The sequence below is a fragment of the Xenopus laevis genome, chromosome 5S (assembly GCF_017654675.1).
Source record: "Xenopus laevis strain J_2021 chromosome 5S, Xenopus_laevis_v10.1, whole genome shotgun sequence".
Taxonomy (NCBI): Eukaryota; Metazoa; Chordata; class Amphibia; order Anura; family Pipidae; genus Xenopus; species Xenopus laevis.
The window spans coordinates 105,410,419-105,432,634 of record NC_054380.1 but is presented as its reverse complement, the minus strand read 5'-3'; the positions used below and the strand labels follow the sequence as shown (position 1 = coordinate 105,432,634).

The following is a 22,216-nucleotide window of genomic DNA, read 5'->3' as shown; positions in this document are numbered from 1 at the left end:
TCCCCCACACATCCCCCACCGATGATGTCACTACCTCCCCTCCCGCCACTTTAGGGTTTATTAGGGCCTGTAATTGTTTGTTGTAGCACTTTGAGAAAGGCTAGAGTGCTAGCCGAAACGTCAGTCTTTGCTTTGAATAATAAACACCATTTTTTTCTTCATAAGACCTGTGAGTGCGTACCTTCCTCGACGCTGTTGTTCTACTTTTTGGGCTTATCGCACCCAGGCAACATTTACCTACTTACGTGTTGTGCTGGCCTCCAATAGTTTCAGTTTCTATATATATATATATATATATATATATATATATATATATATATATATATATATATATATATATATATATATATATATATATATATATATACACACACACACACACATTCATGATAACAAGTACATCTATATCTGGCTGCCACAGCAACAAGAGCATATAAAAATGTGCAAAATTGCTGCACTCTCAGGGTTTGAAAAAAAAAAATCAAATCCTGAGAGTGCAGCAGTTTTGTTTCTTTTTAGGAAATGGGTAAAATGTATATATTGTACATATAAAAAAGTACATTTGTTGTATTCAAATATATTTAAAATGTAAAAATATCACTATACGATATAAACTATTCTAAATTGTATTATGTATTATGAAGCTGCTTACTGCATTTAATTCTGGTTGATTAGGTAAAGATCTGTTACTAAAGTTTCCAAGTGTCTGTAAATGAGTCAGTATGTACAACATTGTGGTGATCATATGATACATGGACTTAGGTCCAACACAACAGATTAACTTTGCCCTATTATTCTGCTGCTGACTTGTTACACAGTTGGTGTGGATCTTAAATCATTCCTGTGGAAACAGGTAGTACGGTGAGACATGGCAAGCAAGTCACTGCTCTTTCTCTTGCTATTTGCCCTGCTAGCCTATTATTTTTACACTCCTCTCCCAGATAATGTGGATGAGAAACTCACAGTCATGTTGATACACGGAATGTTTAAAGCTCTTGGATACATGGTGAGTTAAATATTTATTACTTCTGTACAACTGCCATTAAAAGTGTGAATCTCTGTCTGTGTATTCATTATCCAAACAATTGTTCATAAGCCAATAATGAACAGAAGATAAAAAGAACAATTGCTAAACTGTAATAAGGATTTAGAAAACCTCTGAACATGCTGGTGGATTCATTTATATAGGGAATTGTTTGCATTATGTCAATACTTCTGTTCTTCATTCATCGAGATGTGCCTGTCAGTGGATTTGACAAGATACTGTACCTGTAATTCTGTCCTAGATTATTACATTTAGATTAGTGATGGGCGAATTTGCGCCGTTTTGCTTCGCCGAAAAATTCGCGAAACGGCGAAAAATTTGCGAAACGGCGCCGGCGTCTCGTTTTTTGACGCCGGCGCCCGTTTTTTCGACGCCGGCACCCGTTTTTGACGATGGCGTCCGTTTTTCGGAAAAATTTTTTTTGACGCCGGCGAAAATTCGCCGCAAATTCGCGCCTGGCGAATAAATTCGCCCATCACTAATTTAGATTTAGGTTTAGTTTTCAGATGTAGTTGTAATTATGATAAACTGTATAAATATAAGGAAAACTGTTGATAAATTGATGGGTAAGGAGGATTTGTTACTGTAACAAAATTGCTTGGCAGGTGAGGACTCTGAAGAGCCTTTTGTCTTTAACTGAGCAGGCGGGCGGCTTTAAAAGAGGGGCCCTGCTCAAAGTAATACAACATATAATTTGGCATGTCCAATCTTTGACTGAAATACAACAGGCTGCACATGTTTGGCATATATACTAAAAATGTGTTCATTTGTACCAATTATACAGTATATTCTAGCCACAGGGGTATTTTGATGTCCAGGTCAAATGTCCACTTATCCTAGGGTTGCCAACTTGCCAGTAAACATGGTGCTTAATATATCCAACTCTGAGTTATCACCTCTGGCCCTACCAGCAGCTGTATAATTATCAGTACACCACTCCTCCTTGTGTAAACAGGCTGTGCTGCATTATAAAAGATTAACCTTTGGTATGTTTTCTACTCACGGAATCTGATTCATTCTTGCTTAATCAAACAAAATAAACAAACAGACTTCAGATTTGTGTGTAAGGGTCAGGGCACACGCTCAGATTCAGGGAGATTAGTTACCCGGCGACAAATCTCCTCTTCTTCAGGGTAACTAATCCGCCTGAACTGCCTCCCGCCAGCTACAATGTAAATCGCCGGTGGGATGGCACTCGGAGCGCTTTGTTTTCCATAACTGTCCGAAGTTGCCTCACGAAGATGATTTGTCGCTGGCTGACTAATCTCCAATAAATTTGAGCGTGTTCCCTGACCCTAAATATTTTAAAGAAAGTAGCAGTGCAGATGTGGCTGTAACTATCTTTCGCTGGACAACTCCATGTCATATGTAATGGGATAGCCCACGCCCCAGTGCTCCCGTCAGAAGGACCCTCCCCAAAGCTTTAAAAGCCCAACCCACCCCCAAATCCGGTGTCTTTTTTTCTTCTGCTTCAGTTTATTTTTGCTCCTGTTAGAAGCAGTTTTCTTTTTAACCTTGGGGAAGCATTAGGGCTTGCTGGAAAGCGTCCTAGGGACTGGGGTTTTGGTCCTTGTGATCTTTTTCCCCTCAAGCACATTACCTCAGGGATGAAGTCTTCAATGTTTCATCATCTGGATCAGGCAGGCACAGTGTTACTGTGGCTTATGTCACTGGTTTGTCCTTGATCCATGTGCCTTCACAGCCTGATTATAATCTGTCCGGCGGCAAATGCTATGTCCCCCCATCCGTGTGCCTACCTGGGCATGTCTAAAAAGCGTCCAGCGGCATTGGGGTATATGGTCCCTACACCCGGTCTGATTTTTACGGATGGGAGAAGGAGGTGGCAGTTAGTTAAGGTTAATCTGTTGGAATTCCAGGTTTGCCTTGGAGAGTGGGGTTAACAGAATGTTAAGTTAGCGGCCTAAACTTTATGTCCTCCTTCTTCTTCTTTTCCCCCATACTGGGGTATTATTTTCTTTTTTCTGGAGGAATTTAGGTTTCAGAGCCAGTTGCTTCCCTCACAAGTCTTTCCCAAGGTTGAGGTAGTTTACATATATTTAAAAAAAAAAAGGGGCCTTTGATCTACTAGCAGTTAAACATTTAGGCTTAGCTGGTTATGCCATCCTGATGCTGGAGTCTCTTAACTCTTAAGAATGGATGGACCAGATTGGCCATTGTGGAAATGGTGGCGGATCTGTATGTTCTATGAGCAATTTTAATGCAATGCTAATTTGCATGTTCTATACTGATCCGTATGGTAATGTGGATCTGCAGGTTCTGGGAGCAGCAGCTGTAGGTAATTAGGCAATTACTTTGGAGGTCAGTGTCAGGTGCAGTTAATGAACAGGTATTCCCCTCTCACTCCCTCCCTTAGCAGCTCAGAGCAGGGCCGGGCCAAGGTAGTTTGGCACCCTAGGCAAGGGCTTCAATCAGCACCCCCGCGCCCCCGTTCTGTATGACCATTTCCCACCGAATCCCGCTTTTTGTGATAAAAAAACCTTACAACACATTAATGAATCAAACTGTGTAAGGGTTACAGCGTGGAACCGCTGTGATAGTGGATAGCCATTCCATTGGGAGAGGATATGGCGGAAGCCCAGGGGTGTACCCATAGATGATAGGGGAGGCAGACATGGTGAAAATAAAGCAGGTTTACTTGGAGCTTGCAAATAACACAGGAACAGTTCAAAATAAGGTAATTACCAGGAAGGTGAGGATAAGGAAACAATGCTGGAACAAGGCAACACAGGAGCTTGGAATCCAGGAGCTTGGGATACAGGTAAGGAATCACAGGAACAAGATACAGTGACCAGATACAGGATACGATTACAATTAATGACTCAGCCCTGAGCAAAGGTAATTGGGAATGGGAAACACATGAGGGTAAACGAGGTGGGTGGAGAATGGGGAGGAAAACACTAGAAACTGACAGGTACATGAAACACAAGACACACAAGGCTAAGGATCAGCCTCAAAGAGCCCCCAGTGGCTCAAAAGAACACACATTGTCCAGAATCTGGGAAATAAAGGTTCGAGTCCCGGGCTGATCCTTACAGTACCCCCTCCTTAAGGGTCGACCTCCGGGCGACCCAAACGAAAGACCCCCATCCTTTTTAGTCCAATGACTGGAGATGGGGACAAAAGTTTTGCCAGGGTCAAAGGCTGGATAGCCGCCAGGGTCAAAGGCTGGAGAGCCGCCAGGGTCAAAGGCTGGAGAGCCGCCAGGGTCAAAGGCTGGAGAGCCGCCAGGGTCAAAGGCTGGAGAGCCGCCAGGATCGGAAGCCAAAACGGAGAAGTCACCAGGTTCAGGTACCGGAGAACCGCCAGGGTCAGGAGCCAGATCAGAGAAGTCGCCAGGGTCAGGAGCCAGATCAGATGGACGGCCAGAGTCAGCCTGCATAGCAGAAGAACCAGCCAAGGCACCCATTACAGGTGGCGGACCAGCAGAGGCACCCATTACAGGTGGCGGACCAGCAGAGGCACCCATTACAGGTGGCGGACCAGCAGAGGCACCCATTACAGGTGGCGGACCAGCAGAGGCACCCATTACAGGTGGCGGACCAGCAGAGGCACCCATTACAGGTGGCGAACCAGCAGAGGCACCCATTACAGGTGGCGGACCAGCAGAGGCACCCATTACAGGTGGCGGACCAGCAGAGGCACCCATTACAGGTGGCGGACCAGCAGAGGCACCCATTACAGGTGGCGGACCAGCAGAGGCACCCATTACAGGTGGCGGATTGCCCAGGACAACAGGAAGACCACCACGAATAGCAACAAGACTGGTAGACTCTGGAGCACCAGAACTATCAGATCCTGCAGCAGGAATGGCAGGTCTAGAAGTAGATTTGACCGTGGGCCCAGAGGCCATGGTACACAGGTCCTCACAGGCTGAACCCAGCAAGGCTGCTGGCACAGAGGCTGGAAGTGGCAAGGATGGGAGCGGCAAGGCTGCTGGCACAGAGGCTGGAAGCGGCAAGGCTGCCGGCAAGGCTGCTGGCACAGGAGCTGCAGGCGGGACCACTGGCACAGGAGCTGCAGGCGGGACCACTGGCACTGGAGCTGCAGGCGGGACCACTGGCACAGGAGCTGCAGGCGGGACCACTGGCACAGGAGCTGCAGGCGGGACCACTGGCACAGGAGCAACAGGCGGGACCACTGGCACAGGAGCAACAGGCGGGACCACTGGCACAGGAGCTGCAGGTGGGACCACTGGCACAGGAGCTGCAGGCGGGACCACTGGCACAGGAGCTGCAGGCGGGACCACTGGCACAGGAGCTGCAGGCGGGACTGTAGGAACTGGAGCTGAAAACGTAATGGGAGACATGGAAATTGACAGAGACAGCTTTCGGGGAGCCGGCACAGGAACAGGCAGCTTTCGGGGTGCCGGCACAGGAGGCAGCTGCTGGGGGCCTGGAATTGGAACAAGAGGCAGCTGCTGGGGGACCGGCACTGGAGCAAGAGACTGCTTTCGGGGAGCCGGCACTGGAGCCGGAGGCTGCTTTCGGGGAGCCGGCACTGGAGCAGGAGGCAGCTGCTGGAGAACCAACACTGGAACAGGAGGCAGCTGCTGGAGGACCAGCACTGGAACAAGAGGCAGCTTTCGGGGAGCCGGCACAGGAACAGGCAGCTTTCGGGGAGCCGGCACAGGAGGCAGCTGCTGGGGGCCTGGCACTGGAACAAGAGGCAGCTGCTGGGGGACCGGCACTGGAGCAAGAGACTGCTTTTGGGGAGCCAGCACTGGAGCAGGAGGCTGCTTTCGGGGAGCCGGCACTGGAGCAGGAGACTGCTTTCGGGGAGCCGGCACTGGAGCAGGAGGCAGCTGCTGGAGGACCGGCACTGGAACAAGAGGCAGCTGCTGGAGAACCGACACTGGAGGCAGCTCTGCTGAGAAGTCGGCACAGGAACAGGCAGCTTTCGAGGAGCCGGCGCAGCAGACAGGACAGGCTGGGAAGCCGGCACAGCAGACAGGACAGGCTGGGAAGCCGGCACAGCAGACAGGACAGGCTGGGAAGCCGGCACAGCAGACAGGACAGGCTGGGAAGCCGGCACAGCAGACAGGACAGGCTGGGAAGCCGGCACAGCAGACAGGACAGGCTGGGAAGCCGGCACAGCAGACAGGACAGGCTGGGAAGCCGGCACAGCAGACAGGACAGGCTGGGAAGCCGGCACAGCAGACAGGACAGGCTGGGAAGCCGGCACAGCAGACAGCCAGTTGGGAGCCAGTCGTCGGGAAGGTCCAGCTGGACACTTGGGTAGCCGATGCTGCTGCGAAGCCTCCTCTCTTGGGGGTACTAGGCACGGCAGAAGCCCCATTTTGGGAGGCACAGAACATGACAGAAGCCCCTCTTCTGGGGGCACAGGACAAGGCAGAAGCCCCTCTTCTGGGGGCACAGGACAAGGCAGAAGCCCCACTTCTGGGGGCACAGGATCAGGCAGAAGCCCCACTTCTGGGGGCACAGGATCAGGCAGAAGCCCCACTTCTGGGGGCACAGGATCAGGCAGAAGCCCCACTTCTGGGGGCACAGGATCAGGCAGAAGCCCCACTTCTGGGGACACAGGATCAGGCAGAAGCCCCTCTTCTGGGGGCGCAGGACAAGGCAGAAGCTGGGCCAGGACTGGAGGTAGCTGTTGCAGAGGGGTAGCAGGACCGGGAACTGAAGCAGACCGCTGTGGGGTAGAGGGCCCAGGAATAGACTGCGGAGGGATGGCTGGTGCTGGAACAGGAGCAGACTGCAGAGGCATAGCTGGCCCTGGAACAGGAGCAGACTGCAGAGGCATAGCTGGCCCTGAAACAGAAGCAGACTGCAGAGGCATAGCTGGCCCTGAAACAGGAGCAGACAGCGGTGGGGATTTCAAAGGCCAAGAAACTGGAGGTGGACGACCAGACACAGGCCAGATAGCAGTTTGTAGCTCATCTTCGCTCGAATCTGAATCCTCCCAGCCCACATCGAAGACTGAATCCTCCCAGTCATCGTCAAAGAGAAAATCCTGCCAGACATCATCACAGAAATGGGAGCTGACTTTTGCCTCATTCTCCCCACCCCAAGGGAGTTGTAGTTCCACATCGGGACAAGAAAGCATGGAGGGCTTTCCCAAGGGCTTCTTGTTTGGCTGAGTCATTCTGTAAGGGTTACAGCGTGGAACCGCTGTGATAGTGGATAGCCATTCCATTGGGAGAGGATATGGCGGAAGCCCAGGGGTGTACCCATAGATGATAGGGGAGGCAGACATGGTGAAAATAAAGCAGGTTTACTTGGAGCTTGCAAATAACACAGGAACAGTTCAAAATAAGGTAATTACCAGGAAGGTGAGGATAAGGAAACAATGCTGGAACAAGGCAACACAGGAGCTTGGAATCCAGGAGCTTGGGATACAGGTAAGGAATCACATGAACAAGATACAGTGACCAGATACAGGATACGATTACAATTAATGACTCAGCCCTGAGCAAAGCTCAGGGCGGGGTTAATAAAGGGACGGTAATTGGGAATGGGAAACACATGAGGGTAAACGAGGTGGGTGGAGAATGGGGAGGAAAACACTAGAAACTGACAGGTACATGAAACACAAGACACACAAGGCTAAGGATCAGCCTCAAAGAGCCCCCAGTGGCTCAAAAGAACACACATTGTCCAGAATCTGGGAAATAAAGGTTCGAGTCCCGGGCTGATCCTTACAAACTGTACCTGTGCTAGCCAGCAGCACCCAAAATATCGCCCCCAATCTGTACCTGTGCCAGCCAGCAGCCCCCCCCCCCGAAGTCTGTACCTGTTGTGCCAAACAATTCAGCATTGACCCCTAAGTAAGGACTCAGCAGCATTACCAAAATTGCCCGGCCCCAGCCCAGATCAGTGTGTACCTGTCCTCTCTCTCTGTGTTCTCTTCTCCAATAACACCAGCCGCCAATAACATCAGAATGCCGGTTATGCTACCGCCCAGCACTGCCTGGGGGCTCGCGCCAGGCCAGACCAGCACAGGCGCACAGCTCCCTCCCTGAGTGACGTCACCACACCGGCGCGCACTTACTACAGCGCATGAATGCAATTGCGCATTTGTCTACTCTTATTCTCTGGAGCAAGCAACCGAGCAGGAGGGAGAGCCAGGGCATGCTGAGGCACCAGATCCAGCCAGGGCAAGTAAGAGGGAGGTGGGAAGCAGAGCGGAACTCTGCTGGCCGCATTGGTGAACTTAAATAAATAAATAAATTTAAAAAATTCTCTCTTTTTAAAAGTGAGCCCCCCTATGACTGCGCCCTAGGCGGACGCCTACTCTGCCTACCCCTAGTTCCGGCCCAGGCTCAGAGTGATTCTCAGAAGATTCTTTGTTAGAACTCTGTTCTATTGTTATAAAGTTTTGTTAGTTATATTAACATGTACTTCTCTTGCAAACGAGCAACTTGGGTATCATAAGCTTAATGTAGCACTAAGACTTAAATGCAGGAGTCAAGTCAGGTACAAGTATTATAAACTTATTTAAAGGCAGCAGCTATGCTTAGGATAATTTTATTCTCTTATATACAGCAGTCAATATTGGCTAAAGGGACAGTGCCAGGGTAAGTATGACCCAACCAATATATAAATTATAGATGAATTAAAGGTAGGTCCCATTACGTATGACATGGAGGTAATTGATGTAAACATATATCTGGTCTAAATGGATTGGCTGGAGCCAGTTCTGACTTATATAAGGGTTATGTAAGATATAGTATTGACAAAGGTCAATATAGGCATGTGTATACACCGCTTTGAGAGTAGTGGTCAGTTCTGGTTCAAATGCAAATGGCTATACGGCAAGTGCGCTTATGCAGCAGCCAAGCAGCAGATAGTTATACAATTGCTGTATTATAACAGCTGACTTGTAGGCCACAACCATTGAGGTACAGGTGGTCCATATTTTTACATTCACACTGGTTGGCTGACAATAATCAGCCATGGGAAGTCACTAATTAGAATAAGTGATCTATGACTGGACTTATGCCTGCTTATCTTAAAAAGAAGCGATATAATGTATCCTGCTTTTTGTGATAGGGTAGGCCTTGGGCTAAATAGGGGCATGTGTAGATATATATATCTATAGATATTCGTGTGTAGGTATATGATGATATATTAGGTTATATTATATATGAATGTATATATGGATATGGATTCATCAAGGATTCTAATTCTGCCACAGCCTGAGCCTCAGGGAGATAACGTATTACTCTTTGGGAGTGGCAAAGGCTCCGTATGTTCTGAGGGTAAACCAAGGTCTATTCACATAACCGGTATGATATTCATCAGGATCTTTTACTTTGGCTACAGGTGTTGAACTTATTATCTGGCCTCAATCTAGAAGACAGTGGGCACAGCAGTCAGTGCAAATTTAGTTACTTTTGTATGCACTGGGTTCACTGCTGCCTCATGGTTTTGGAGCTTTGCTAGGAGGTATACCATAGCATAGACCTATCCAGCCTACCTCAAGTACATCCGGGGACCAATCGGCTTACTGAAGAAATATTCATTGGCCATATTATATTAATGGATGCCATATAGAGTGGGCCGTAAAATTAGGTACACACCATCAATGTGGCTGTAGCCAAGGTCGCAGACCCATCCAGTTTATTTTTCACAGGGTCAAGATAACAAATTACCCTTCTCTCTTGCTAACCCTTATTGATGATCGAAGGCATGCGGGATTTTTTCTTTTAAGAGTCAATGCTAATTTGTTACTTGCCTTTCATACTGCCATAGACTGGCCTGGCTAGTTGTGGTTGGTATTCCATAGGTTACCATCAGGTCAGGATGTTTACAAACATTCTTATTGAAATTATGCTTTCTGGACTAAGTCTGCAGTATCTGCCTTTAGGAAAGGCCCTGGTTATGGCATGTCTAACTATAGACCTAGACATTCTAGTATAGGTAGTAGAGGGGTTCCAATCTAGAACAATAGGTGGATAATTCTATACCCATATATATTTATATATATATCCCCATACCTAGATTATTTCTGAACTTGGATATTTAAAGTGATACTGACACTAAAAAATGAATTTTAGCATATGAATGTACATTAAATGTTACCTATAGGTCATGTTGATCATTTTTTGCTGAGAGGTTTGTTTTTGTATAAAATTGTTAGTTGAAGTTCCTAAGCCTGACTCTCTGACACTCTGACTTTGCCAACCTGACTTTCCCATCTCAGCCTGTTAGTTACAGTTTCTAATGCTAACGGACTCCTGCTGCACAAATATGGCAGCCCCCTCATACAGGAACATGGGGGATCAGACAAGTAATGTAAAAGCATCATGCAAATACTTTATGGCAAAGTTATAAGTAGCTTGCAAAGCCAATATCATAATAGATGTAAAAAAAAGTTTAATTTCAGGTGTCAGTATCTCTTTAAGAATACTCTCGGTGAGCTGTCTATGTTCCAAGCTGGAACACTAGGATAAGAAAGTAATTAATAAACAGTATTGTATTTGTTAGTTATACTTCCTGGAATCAGTCAATTCCTTCCCATTTGGTAGACTCATTGGAGCATGCCAAACAGATTTGGTTCTAGGCCCAATCTAGGGTATATGGTGACTTCAATTATGTCCAGGTCACATCCTTGAAGGCTCAAGAGGACTGTATCATTGCAAGGTTATGCATATCTGCATGTATTACTGTTATGATGCCCACCCCATAGGGCATGCAAATGTTTAATATTCAGACTTGTTTGGTGAAGGATCATGAGCTAATAAGAACAATTTCAACCCGCATAGAAAGATTGCCTAGGCTACTGTATGCTCCTACCTCACATGGCAGGTAAGGTATGCCCGTAGTGGCGGCAGTCCGTCTCCATGAGTTGCTCTATGGACTTTTCATGTACTGTATAGAATGCACGGGTTATGGTCCAGAACAAATATAGGTTCCTTATGTGCCCTGTAGATTTTAGTATCGAGGAGACGGGGAGCTCCACTAGGTGATGCCATGTATCTGTAGTGTTCTACATATCTGGCACATGTAGAATACGAGTGATTGAATGTTTCTTTGGTGTGGGTTCTGCCTCTAAAGAGTCCTGTTTCTTCTTTTTCTCTGGCAGTCCATTTCCTCTGAAGAAATAGACCAAATAGAAGAGGGGGATGGTGGTTAGCACAGCTTTTCCAAATGGTATGCGTCCAATTCCTTAATAGTTGCTCTGTGCTACAACTGCTGCAAATGATCCAAGTATAGGAGAAGGAAGAGGAACTCCAGCAGTATTACTGCAAACAACTTTTTATTCCAGGCAGTGGTAAACACAACATGTTTCGGGTTCAATACCCTTTATCAAGTGAATAAGGACCACCCATTTAAAACTCATATGCACTTTGACCTATACAACATAGTGCCGTCTGGGTAATCAATTTAAAGAGAAATGTACTAACACATTTTAAAACATTGGTGTGTATATAGGTTGTATTGCAACACATAAATTGTGAAGCCGGTGCTCAGACCATAATTGTGTGCACAGATATAAAAAATACAAAAGCTCAGGGCCACACTCTCTGCTTGTCTGTAATATGGATTCCCTGCTAGAGGCTGCTGGGAGTTGTAGTTCATAGTGAGGGGTTAAAGTGACACTTGTATCTGTGTGTGTGTAACATTATTAACACATAAATAGTAAAGCCAGTGCTCAGACCATAATTGTGTGCACAAATATAAGAAATAGAAAACTTTGCAGCATCTTGTATTCATCTTTATTTGCTTGTATCCAATTGCGATAAGTCCAGGATGGTTAAAAAATGTCCATTTGTAAGAAATAGAGTTCACAGGTTTTCTACAAGGGGTTCTCTGTTCACCTGTAGAGGTTTCATTCTTTAGTTTTATCTGGAATAGATTACACTTGGCCAGATGTCTTTAAGTGGAACAATTACCCTCCCATTGGGGATATTATTAGCTTGCTACGTCCCATTGCGTATGACATGGAGTTGTCCAGTGAAAAAGGAAAATTATATCATACTTACCGTGATTTTCCTTTCATGGACAACTCCATGTCATAGTTCCCATCCCTTTTTTCGGTAGTTTCTAGAAGCTTATTACGACACCGGATTTGGGGGTGGGGTTGGGCTTTTAAAGCTTTGGGGAGGGTCCTTCTGACAGGAGCACTGGGGCGGGGGCTAGCCCATTACGTATGACATGGAGTTGTCAATGAAAGGAAAATCACGGTAAGTATGATATCATTTTCCTTATTATGTTCAACAGTTTTAAACTGTTGTATCTGATAATCTTTCTGTTAAGGCCTTCTTATATTTATCTTCCATTCTGACTTATCATCAAGTAGCCTGTAGATTCCAAAATGAAAAGGTGCAAAAGTTTATTAATTAAAAAAGCACACAAAAAAAGATGACCAGCTGCAGTTTGGCTCACTCCACAGGATCCTATGCCTAAGGGTAGAGCTAGGCATTATCGTCCATCAATCCATACCCATGTGCCTGCACCTGAATACATTGCCTCGGCTTGGGTGCAGATGCCGCGGATTTCATTGTGTGAAATGCAAAAGCTCTTGTTTTGGTAAAAACCACTGTCTGCACCCAAGTTGAGGCAATGTATGTTTTTGCACATTGAGCAGAGGAGGAGAAGCAGAGGAGCAGACTCTCGGCTCTCTGTTTTTCTGCAGGTCAAGACCCACAATATTGGGCACTCCTGCAATTCACACGTACTGCACTGGTGGTGCTGGCCCTCAGTTGACTTGGCTAGGTCCCTTAGCAACAGTAAGATTTTCACGGATCCACACACTCCATTTTCTGCAGTTGGGGAGCTTACCCCTTTTTTATCACATTCACCAACAGTATCAAAGTTCCAGGGTGGTTCACCCTCCCTTCATCAGCATACAGAATAAAGTGCACAATCACCTTTATACCCATATACTCTGCCTTTGTTACCCATAATCCTTACACATCAAATAAAACCTTAATCATTGTGTTAGGGCACTACCCTAAACCTATCCAAAAGCTGGCATAAAGTACAGGCCATTTAGGTTTGCTCTTTGCATCTAGATGAATCATTGTGCAGCATGAGAAATGTAAACTAAAACACCAAAAAGGTAAGGATGAGAAGTTTAAAAAGGAGCTTGTGCGTGACATCTTCTGGATCGCAAGTCTTCATCTATAATAGAGCACCATACTGGTGCATGCGCAGTTGGAGCAGTCTCCTGGAGCGTACCGGCTGCACATGCCGAAATTGCCGAAAATGACTAGGAGAAATCCAAAGAAAAAAATATGAAGATCTGGAAAATGGTGCCCACAAGCTGCACTGTGCTTTCTCTGCACTGTTAGGTGTGAACAATTTTAAGGACATTTTCAGACCTATTGAACTATGCGAGGGGAAGCAGGGAGGGGGGACTATCTTGGGTAATAACAGGCTATGGGGTATTTATAGGTGTTAATACCTGTGCGGTTGGGAACATGGAGCATTTGCGGGTAGGGGTTTTTATTAGTTAGGGGGGTTGAATTCTTCTTTAAGTCAGAAATAAAGCCTCTCCTTTATATTTAAGACTCTGTCATATAACTTTTGTTGTCCCATGAGCGTAAACCAATCTTTATCAGGATTGGCTGGTGTAATTGAGTGAAAGAGCACACTTCCTTGTGAGGTGGGTGTCGGAAGGGCTGCAACTAGAGATAGGCAGAAGAGGCATGTGCCTAGGGTGCAGAGGTGTGCAAAGCACATACCTTTTCTGCCACCTTCCCCTGTTCCAAGCCCTTGTCTCCTCCCCACTTACCAGTGAGTGTGCGTGCTCAGTCATGTGCAGCGGGCAGGGCACAGCCAATCGTGCATGCTCATTTGCACACGGCGGGGGCAGAAAGCTGGCTGGCTGGGTTGCTAGGGCACCTGACATGCTTGACCTGCATCTGGTGTATGATCACTTGCGGTACCAATAGTGCTGTAAGGCAACTTCCATAAAACAATGCTGCTTTTATTTGACTACACTATTAATATGTGTTCTTTCAGGCTTATACAGCAGAGCTATTTGGAATCAAACATTATATGGATGGGATGATGCTTTTAACTCATGTGGAGAACACAGAACCAGTATCTGATGAAAATGTCTCCGTAACAGATACCATCTTTAGCAATGTACCAGTACGGTTATTTATCCCCAAAGCAGCAGTCACTGCCTCAAGACGAGCAATTATTTATATTCATGGAGGAGGATGGTGCATAGGAAGTCCAGGTAAGTAACACTTTGGAGAACTTTAAGCAGATGGTTAGAAGGATGAAACTTTACACAATCTAATCTTTAATCTACTGGTAGAACTTATTTTTATTATTTCATTATAAGGGATCTTTTTTTAATTTGGATCACTATATCTCTGCTTAATATTATTTTAACATTAAATAAACCCTGTTGGATGAGTTATATTTGCTGTATGTAAAAGGGATTGTTGCTAATAAAATCCTGGTTGTGCTGTTTGTCTATCTTTGAGCTTCCATTGTGCCCATAAACCCGTCCCATGCTCTGGGACATGACATCTCACAGTACAGCCCTGATTTGATTTTCATACATTCACAGATTTACATATAACTTTGGGCAAGGATTCTCCCGTTTTACTAGGATATTTTCGTCTTATCACTGCTTCCATTTCATTCCATATTTTTTAAGTCTGTTCCCACTGGAAAAATGAGTGCTCTAACCCGTTGATCACGGTGCAATATATCTTAAAATTAACCCAGGTAGCTAATGAAGAGGTGAACATCCCATTAAGCTTTAAGTGGAATTTTCATTAAAGAAAAGTAGTTACCTGACTCTTCCCTACTTTTTAGTCTTTGGCCAAAACATCTACATGATCCCGACTGCTTATTCATAACATTGACATTTCTACACACAGTTGCATTAGGATATTACATAAAAAGTGTACACTGTTTCATATTTCTATTGAATAGAATGGGTTACATTTGCAAATATGGATCCATATGCCCAGCCTTCTGTTCCAAATCAAATATTAACACTAGGGAACCCTGGAGCTACCATTGACTTAAAGCTGATCAACACGAGCAGTGGAATTGTGGCTAAAGAATCTGGCGCAGATGTATTTTTACACAGAATGACTATAATGACGACAAATGGATATTTACAGTCCAATTGCTTTGCACAAAGTGCACTTGCACACATTTTGATGATTTGACTGCAGCTGAGTCAGACTCAACTACCACTCACAGCCACAATTAGATTCAAATTTTTGAGGAAGATGCTGCCCTATGGGTACAAGACATTGCGTGTGAAAGTGCACATTGCACTTGCGTAAGTAAATGACCTTTTATGGTTATTCTGTAACAGCCCAAAAGCCCTTTATCAAGATTGGATGCCCCAAGTAGCTCACCATCCTTTCTCTTTATTCACATTTCTCATGCAGTTTCTGTGCTGCCATGCATTCATTATTAAATCAGCCTTGTAGCATCTTCTTTGACAGATGTATGCTCACTTTCTGCATTGTTTGGATACTTGCTGATGGCCCTTGAGCTTATCTTGTCAACAGCAGCCTAGAGCACACTGAGCATGTGCAGTGTCACTGACACTCAAAAGATGGCCTAACAAGATCCAGAATGGGAAGCTGCTGTTGACAATTTTAAAGACATGAACCATTACTGCTATAGGGCTACTTAACCACTTTAGTTCTATAAGCGGACAAAATGTAGATATAATATGGGTCAGATGAACAGGGAACTTGCCCTGTAATTACTCTTTCTCTTTGGCTACAGTCTATAATTTGTTTAGATTTGAAGTAAAATTGGTGATTTTAACAAATGTTGAACCGCAAATACAAAAGCCAAATTCCTTTTAGAGGGCATATTTATTATGCTGTGTAAAATGAAAGTCGCCAAAAAAAAAAAGTGTAAAATAAATGGCGAAGGTGTGTGTAATTTTACGTCATGTGAACGCCGTAATTTGACATTCCTTCGGGCAGAAGTCACTCTAAGAAAAAAACACGTTAAAATTTACGCTTTTTTTTTTTTTTTTACACAATGAAGCCTGCCGATGTATGTTGTATTATCCCACTGTTTTTTTAACTCGGCATAATAAGTATGCCCCTAGATGTCTATACTGAGTAATAATTACTCTTGAATTTGTGTTTCCTTTTCTAATAACTGTGTTGTAAATGTTGACTTAATTTCTTCCAGCCATGAAACCAACTGATTTTCTGGGAAGAAACACAGCTCAGCAGCTTGATGCTGTCGTTGTTTCAGTAGAGTAAGGAACATTTACTTTTCATTAAATAATGTTCACATCTTAGGGTTGATTTTATCCCCTTTATGCTTACAGGGATCCTGTCATCGGAAAACATGTTTTTTTCAAAACGCATCAGTTAATAGTGCTACTCCAGCAGAATTCTGCACTGAAATCCATTTCTCAAAAGAGCAAACAGATTTTTTTATATTCAATTTTGAAATCTGACATGGGGCTAGACATATTGTCAATTTCCCAGCTGCCCCTGGTCATGTGACTTGTGCCTGCACTTTAGGAGAGAAATGCTTTCTGGCAGGCTGCTGTTTTTCCTTCTCAATGTAACTGAATGTGTCTCAGTGGGACATGGGTTTTTACTATTGAGTGTTGTTCTTAGATCTATCAGGCAGTTGTTATCTTGTGTTAGGGAGCTGCTATCTGGTTACCTTCCCATTGTTCTTTTGTTTGGCTGCTGGGGGGGAAGGGAGGGGAGTGATATCACTCCAACTTGCAGTACAGAAGTAAAGAGTGATTGAAGTTTATCAGAGCACAAGTCACATGACTTGGGGCAGCTGGGAAATTGACAATATGTCTAGCCCCATGTCAGATTTCAAAATTGAATATGAAATAATCTGTTTGCTCTTTTGAGAAATGGATTTCAGTGCAGAATTCTGCTGGAGCAGCACTATTAACTGATTCATTTTGAAAAAAAAAACTTTCCCATGACTGTATCCCATTAACATTAATATTAGTAGAAGTAGTAGTATTACAGGTATGGGGCCTGTTAACCAGAGTGCTCAGGACCTGGGGTTTTCTGGATAAGGGATATTTTCATAATTTAGGTCTCCATACTTTAAATATACTGAAAAATCTTTAAACCATTAAATAAAACCAATAGGATTCATTATATCTAAGTTGGGATCAAGTACAAGGTACTGTTTTATTATTACAGGCAAAAGGAAATATGCCTCAAAATGTAAAAATTATTTGATTAAAATGGTGTCTATGGGAGATGGCCTTCCCGTGCTTCAGAGCTTTCTGAATAATGGTTTTCTGGATAACGGATCCAATGCTTTTTTTTTTCATAAAAAAAAGGCTAATAGCAATAAATACTTTTTGGGTTATGTTTTGCTGCTATATATGCCTTTTGTATTATTTGTATATAATGAAAACTCCTTTTTTACGTTTCCTAAGTTACCGATTAGCTCCCGCGTTTCATTTCCCAACCCAATTTGATGACGTGTATGCTGTGGCAAAGTACTTCTTGGACAAAAATACTCTTCAGAAATATTCTGTGGATCCATCACGAGTGGCTGTATCTGGTGACAGCGCTGGAGGAAACTTGGCTGCTGCATTAGCTCAACAGGTAGGATTTCATTAATTTGCTCAAAGAATATAAACTGACAGCAAACAAATAATATTAACCATCCATAACTTCATGGAACCCCCCACCCAGTGATTTGGGATTTCCTTTACATTTTCTAAACCTAATGCAATCATTTGATTTTGGAATTTATATTAAGCAGGTTAAGGGTTTTTGCACTGGATTCACAAGGCTGATGCTTGCAATAATATATCGTAAAAGCAGATAACTTGGAAGCAAAGGAACTTCTGTTTACTCTGTCCTGAAGTTTCTTCATATGGATTAAAGTCAACCAGTGTTCTTCCATGCTCAAATAGCTCACCATGCCGAAATAGTGTCCTTAATCTATGCATTTATCAATATTTTATGCTACAAACTCAGATCAAATCCGCTCAGGTTTTTTTTACGCGTATTTACTATTAAATGTTCCCGAAAATTTGCTGTCGGAAAAAAATCTGATTTTCACGATTTTTTCTCAGTTTTCATTTGATTTTTGCGTTTTTTTTTGGAGTTTTCACCCAAAAACTTCGGGGTATTGCACGACATCCAGCGCACAACAAAATTCCCATTGACGTATATGCAACCTCGACAGGTCTGAGATGCCCGGTTTTCTGATTCGGACTTTTCCATCCTCGGGGTTTAATAAATTCCGAAAAATTCGTGATTTTTTAAAAGTCCGATTTTATAAAAAAAAAATTATGAATTTTTCGTGATTTTTGCATACAGAGTTTAGTAAATAACCCCCTAAGAGTCTAAAAAACTATTTTTGTTTCTTACATTAAAAACATAAAGAGGTCCATTTACCCAGCCCATGGGAGAAAGTACAAGAGCTTAAGAGTTCACGTAAAAAGCATTTTGCCCTGGCTCTGGCCATTCTCTGTAGACCCTTGTTTGCACAATGCAGCCCTGTCCTTACTGCATGCCATAGGACAGACAGTAAGTCTTCAACCACTGGTTCTCTGTAACTTGTATGAATGATGTGCAAGTAAGGGAAAGAGTGGGGGTGGAAGGGGGCACCTAAGTGCTTCTTGCCCCATCCTTCATAAATAAATCAGCTCTGCTGAACACAGACTTTTTGGAACACACAGTCCTGCAGTAATTCTTCTTTGCTTATGGACACTTTTAGTAGCCATTTACTATCTGTGGGGCAGGGTGCAAAGTGGAAAAAAACAAGGCAGATTTTTTTCTAGGTAGTAAATGACCCCTAAAGCGTCAGTGAGCAAAGAATCATCAAGAACAATATGCTCTATGCCAGTGTTCGCGAGTCTGTTGCTCACCCACCCCATATATGTTGCTCTCAGTGGCCTCAAATCCGGTGCTTATTTTTGAATTTTTGTCTTGGAGGCAAGTTTAGGTTGCATAAAAACCATGGGGCAGATTCCCTAAAGGGCAAAGTGACTAAAGCTATTGAAAATTCTCCAGCATGACGTCATTTCGTAACTACGCCGATTCCGGCGGGCTAGGCGTCACTTTGCTAGCGAAGGAGATAGACACTAGTGTTGCTTCTTGGGTAACCCTACATTTCCTAACATATGGAACATAAACTATACAATGGGCTTATGTGTAGGGCATTAAATTTTTATTTTATTAAGGTTCCCTGGGCTTTAATGTAATGTATTTGCTGCAACATATACGTCCATTTAACTTCCCGCCGTATGCAAATTAGCCAACACTAGCGCAACTTTGCTTTGCTTGCCGAATTAACGCTAGTGCAAATTCCCCAACATTTGGCGCCCTGGACGCAACTTCACATCTTAGGGAATTATCAAAGTCCTGGCGAATTTACGCCTCGGGAAGTGTTGCGAAATGTGAGAAGCGATTGCTAGCGAATTTGCACCGCTTAGTGAATTTGCCCCCTTGTGAACTGCGAAACAGAGCCTCCGGTAGGCTGCCAGTACGCATAGGGGCCTTCATTGCTCTTACTTGGCACCCCAGGAACTTTTTTCATACTTGTGGTGTTCTCCAACTTTCTTTACATTTGAATGTGGCTCAGTAAATAAGGGTGGATACCCCTGTTCTATGCATTCCATGGCATCCTGCAGTTTACACAGTCCTTTATTACTGTTTGCTCATGAAACTTTTATCTGACATTTCCAAAGACTGTAGATAGTATAGAGCTGTAGTTCCAAACTCTTCTATTTAACATTGTGTTATCCTAAATTCCTGAGTTATTTCCTTTTGTCAACAAAAACAAACCAGTATCTCTGGCATGTGTTGGAAGAACTGCTTATTTATTTCGTCATTATCTGCTAAACTTTGGATCTGATTTTTACAGCTGTTAAATGACCCTGAAGTCAAAGTGAAACTTAAGATACAAGTGTTAATCTACCCAGCTCTCCAGGACATCGATTTGAACACTCCGTCCTATCAAGACAATGGAAACATGCCTCTACTGTCCAAGTCGCTGATGGTCCGTTTCTGGAATGAGTACATCACTACTGATAGGACATTGGGTGAAGCCATGTGGCATAACAAGCACATCCCTGCTGAAGCTGAACATGTCTTTAGATATGTAAACTGGAGCATTCTATTACCGGAGCACCTGAAAAAACAGCACGTGTATTTGAAACCTGAATTTGGACCTTCGCATTTTGTTAAAAAATATCCAGCAATTCTGAATGTAAAAGCGAATCCCTTATTAGCTGAAGATGAAAAGTTAAAGGGATTACCAACAACATATTTAATTACATGCATGTACGACGTCTTAAGAGATGATGGCTTTATGTACGCAGCGAGGCTGAGAAAAGTTGGAGTCCAGGTGGAACATGCTCATTATAGCAATGCGTTCCATGGCGTTCTTTTTTTTAATACTTGGCCCTTTGAACTGAAAGTGGCACATGACATGCACAACAGCTACATACAATGGCTAAATGACCGTTTATAAGAAGCCCAGATTGTAAGCTTGCCCATTAGATCGGAGGAGAAGCACCTGGGGGTATTGTAGCAAGGCATCCACCCTGCTATTGGGTGCTGCACCCACATACATTCTACATCCCAACTGCCAGGTGGGGCTGACAGATACATGTAAAAGGTCACCTGTAATATGTAGGCAAGTGACTGTTACAGTTCAGTTTGTGCAACATTTTTGTGTCTTGGTAAAATGAAAGATAGTATCTGACCCACCATGGATTGTAATATGGGTATAGCATATACTGGATATTTTTTTAACTGTTATTTTTTTTTAAGGAAAATATAACCACCTTTTTATAAACTCTCCAGTACCAGTATACAGGTATAGGATCTGTTATCCAGAAAGCTTCAAATTACATAAAGGCCATTACCCGTGGACTCCATTTTATCCAGATTATCCAAATTTTTGAAAAGGATTCCCTTTTTCTCTATAATAATAATAAAACAGTACCTTGTACTTGTACTAAAATATAATTATTCCTTATTGGAGACAGAACCAGTCTATTGGGTTTATTTTCTAGTAAACTTAAGGTATGAAGATCCATATAACGGAAATAACTGTTATCCAGAAAACTCAATTACCCAGAAAGCTCCAAATTGCAGGAAGGCTATCGCCTATAGAGTTTATTAAAAGCAAATTATTATTATTTTTAGGCATTACTTCTTTTTTCAGTACCATGTACTTGATGGTACCGAAGCTACGTGAATCTATATTGGTGGCAAAGCAATCGTATTGGGTTTATTTAATGTTAAAATGATTTTTAGAAGACTTACATAATGGTGTTCCAAATTACAAAAAGATCCCGTAACCAGAAAATCCCAGGTCCCAAGAATTCTGGATAACAGGTCCCATGCCTGTATTGTGCATCAGCAGACAGGTCTGGGTTTACAAAAGAGGGAGTATGTGGCAATGAGGGCAGGCTAGGGTTATATAAGAATGTTACTTAATGTAATTCTAGGCATCTTTCCAATATGAAATATTTCAACATTTCCTGTTTGCTTCAGGGTTGTCTGTAAATGTAATTACAACTCAAATTATTTCAAAGTATTTCTCTGTCCCTTTTTATACAGCTGCTTCTGAAGCAATATAGCCTTCTACAGCTAAAACCTCCTTACAGGTCTGTTGAACAGCTGGTTTCTGCTATATTGGCACTTTCAACATTGATGAACACTGGGCAATTTTGTACCAGGGCAGTACCCATAATAACCAATAGCTTTCCATAGTTTACTGCAGTGATCCCCAACCAGTAGCTTGTGAGCAACAAGTTGCTCTCCGACGCCTTGGATGTTGCTCCCAGTGGCCTCAAAGCAGGTGCCTAGTTTGGAATTCCAGGCTTGGAGGCAAGTTTTAGTTGCATAAAAAACAGATGCACTGAAAAACTGAGCCTCCTGTAGGCTGTCAGTCCATATAAGGGCAACCAAATAGCCAATCACAGCCCTTATTTGGCACCCCATGAACTTTTTACATGCTTGTGTTGCTCCCCAAAAAAGGTTGGAGACCCCTGGTCTACTGCATATACACCACAAAGCAAGAGACCTGCGGCACAACTGTTGCAATTGATTAAGTGATTAGTATTTATTCATCTCATAAACAAAACGGCAACACCGTTGCCGTTTTGTTTATGAGATGAATAAATACTAATCACTTAATCAATAGCAACAGTTGTGCCGCAGGTCTCTTGCTTTGTGATATACATTTTTGGGCTTTTTGGGCAGTATTGAGCCCGACACCTGAA

General features: G+C 43.6%; 1 protein-coding gene across 1 annotated transcript; it reads left to right on the top strand.

Annotated features, from left to right (window-relative positions):
• The first annotated feature begins 799 nt into the window (after window positions 1–799).
• aadac.S (arylacetamide deacetylase S homeolog) lies at window positions 800–21,525 on the top strand. The gene is given in 5 exon segments (NM_001110746.1): window positions 800–1,006; window positions 13,996–14,218; window positions 16,165–16,234; window positions 17,402–17,573; window positions 19,846–21,525. Coding segments are annotated over 5 exon segments (1,212 nt in total). The 5' UTR covers window positions 800–868; the 3' UTR covers window positions 20,455–21,525.
• Window positions 21,526–22,216: the final 691 nt, after the last annotated feature.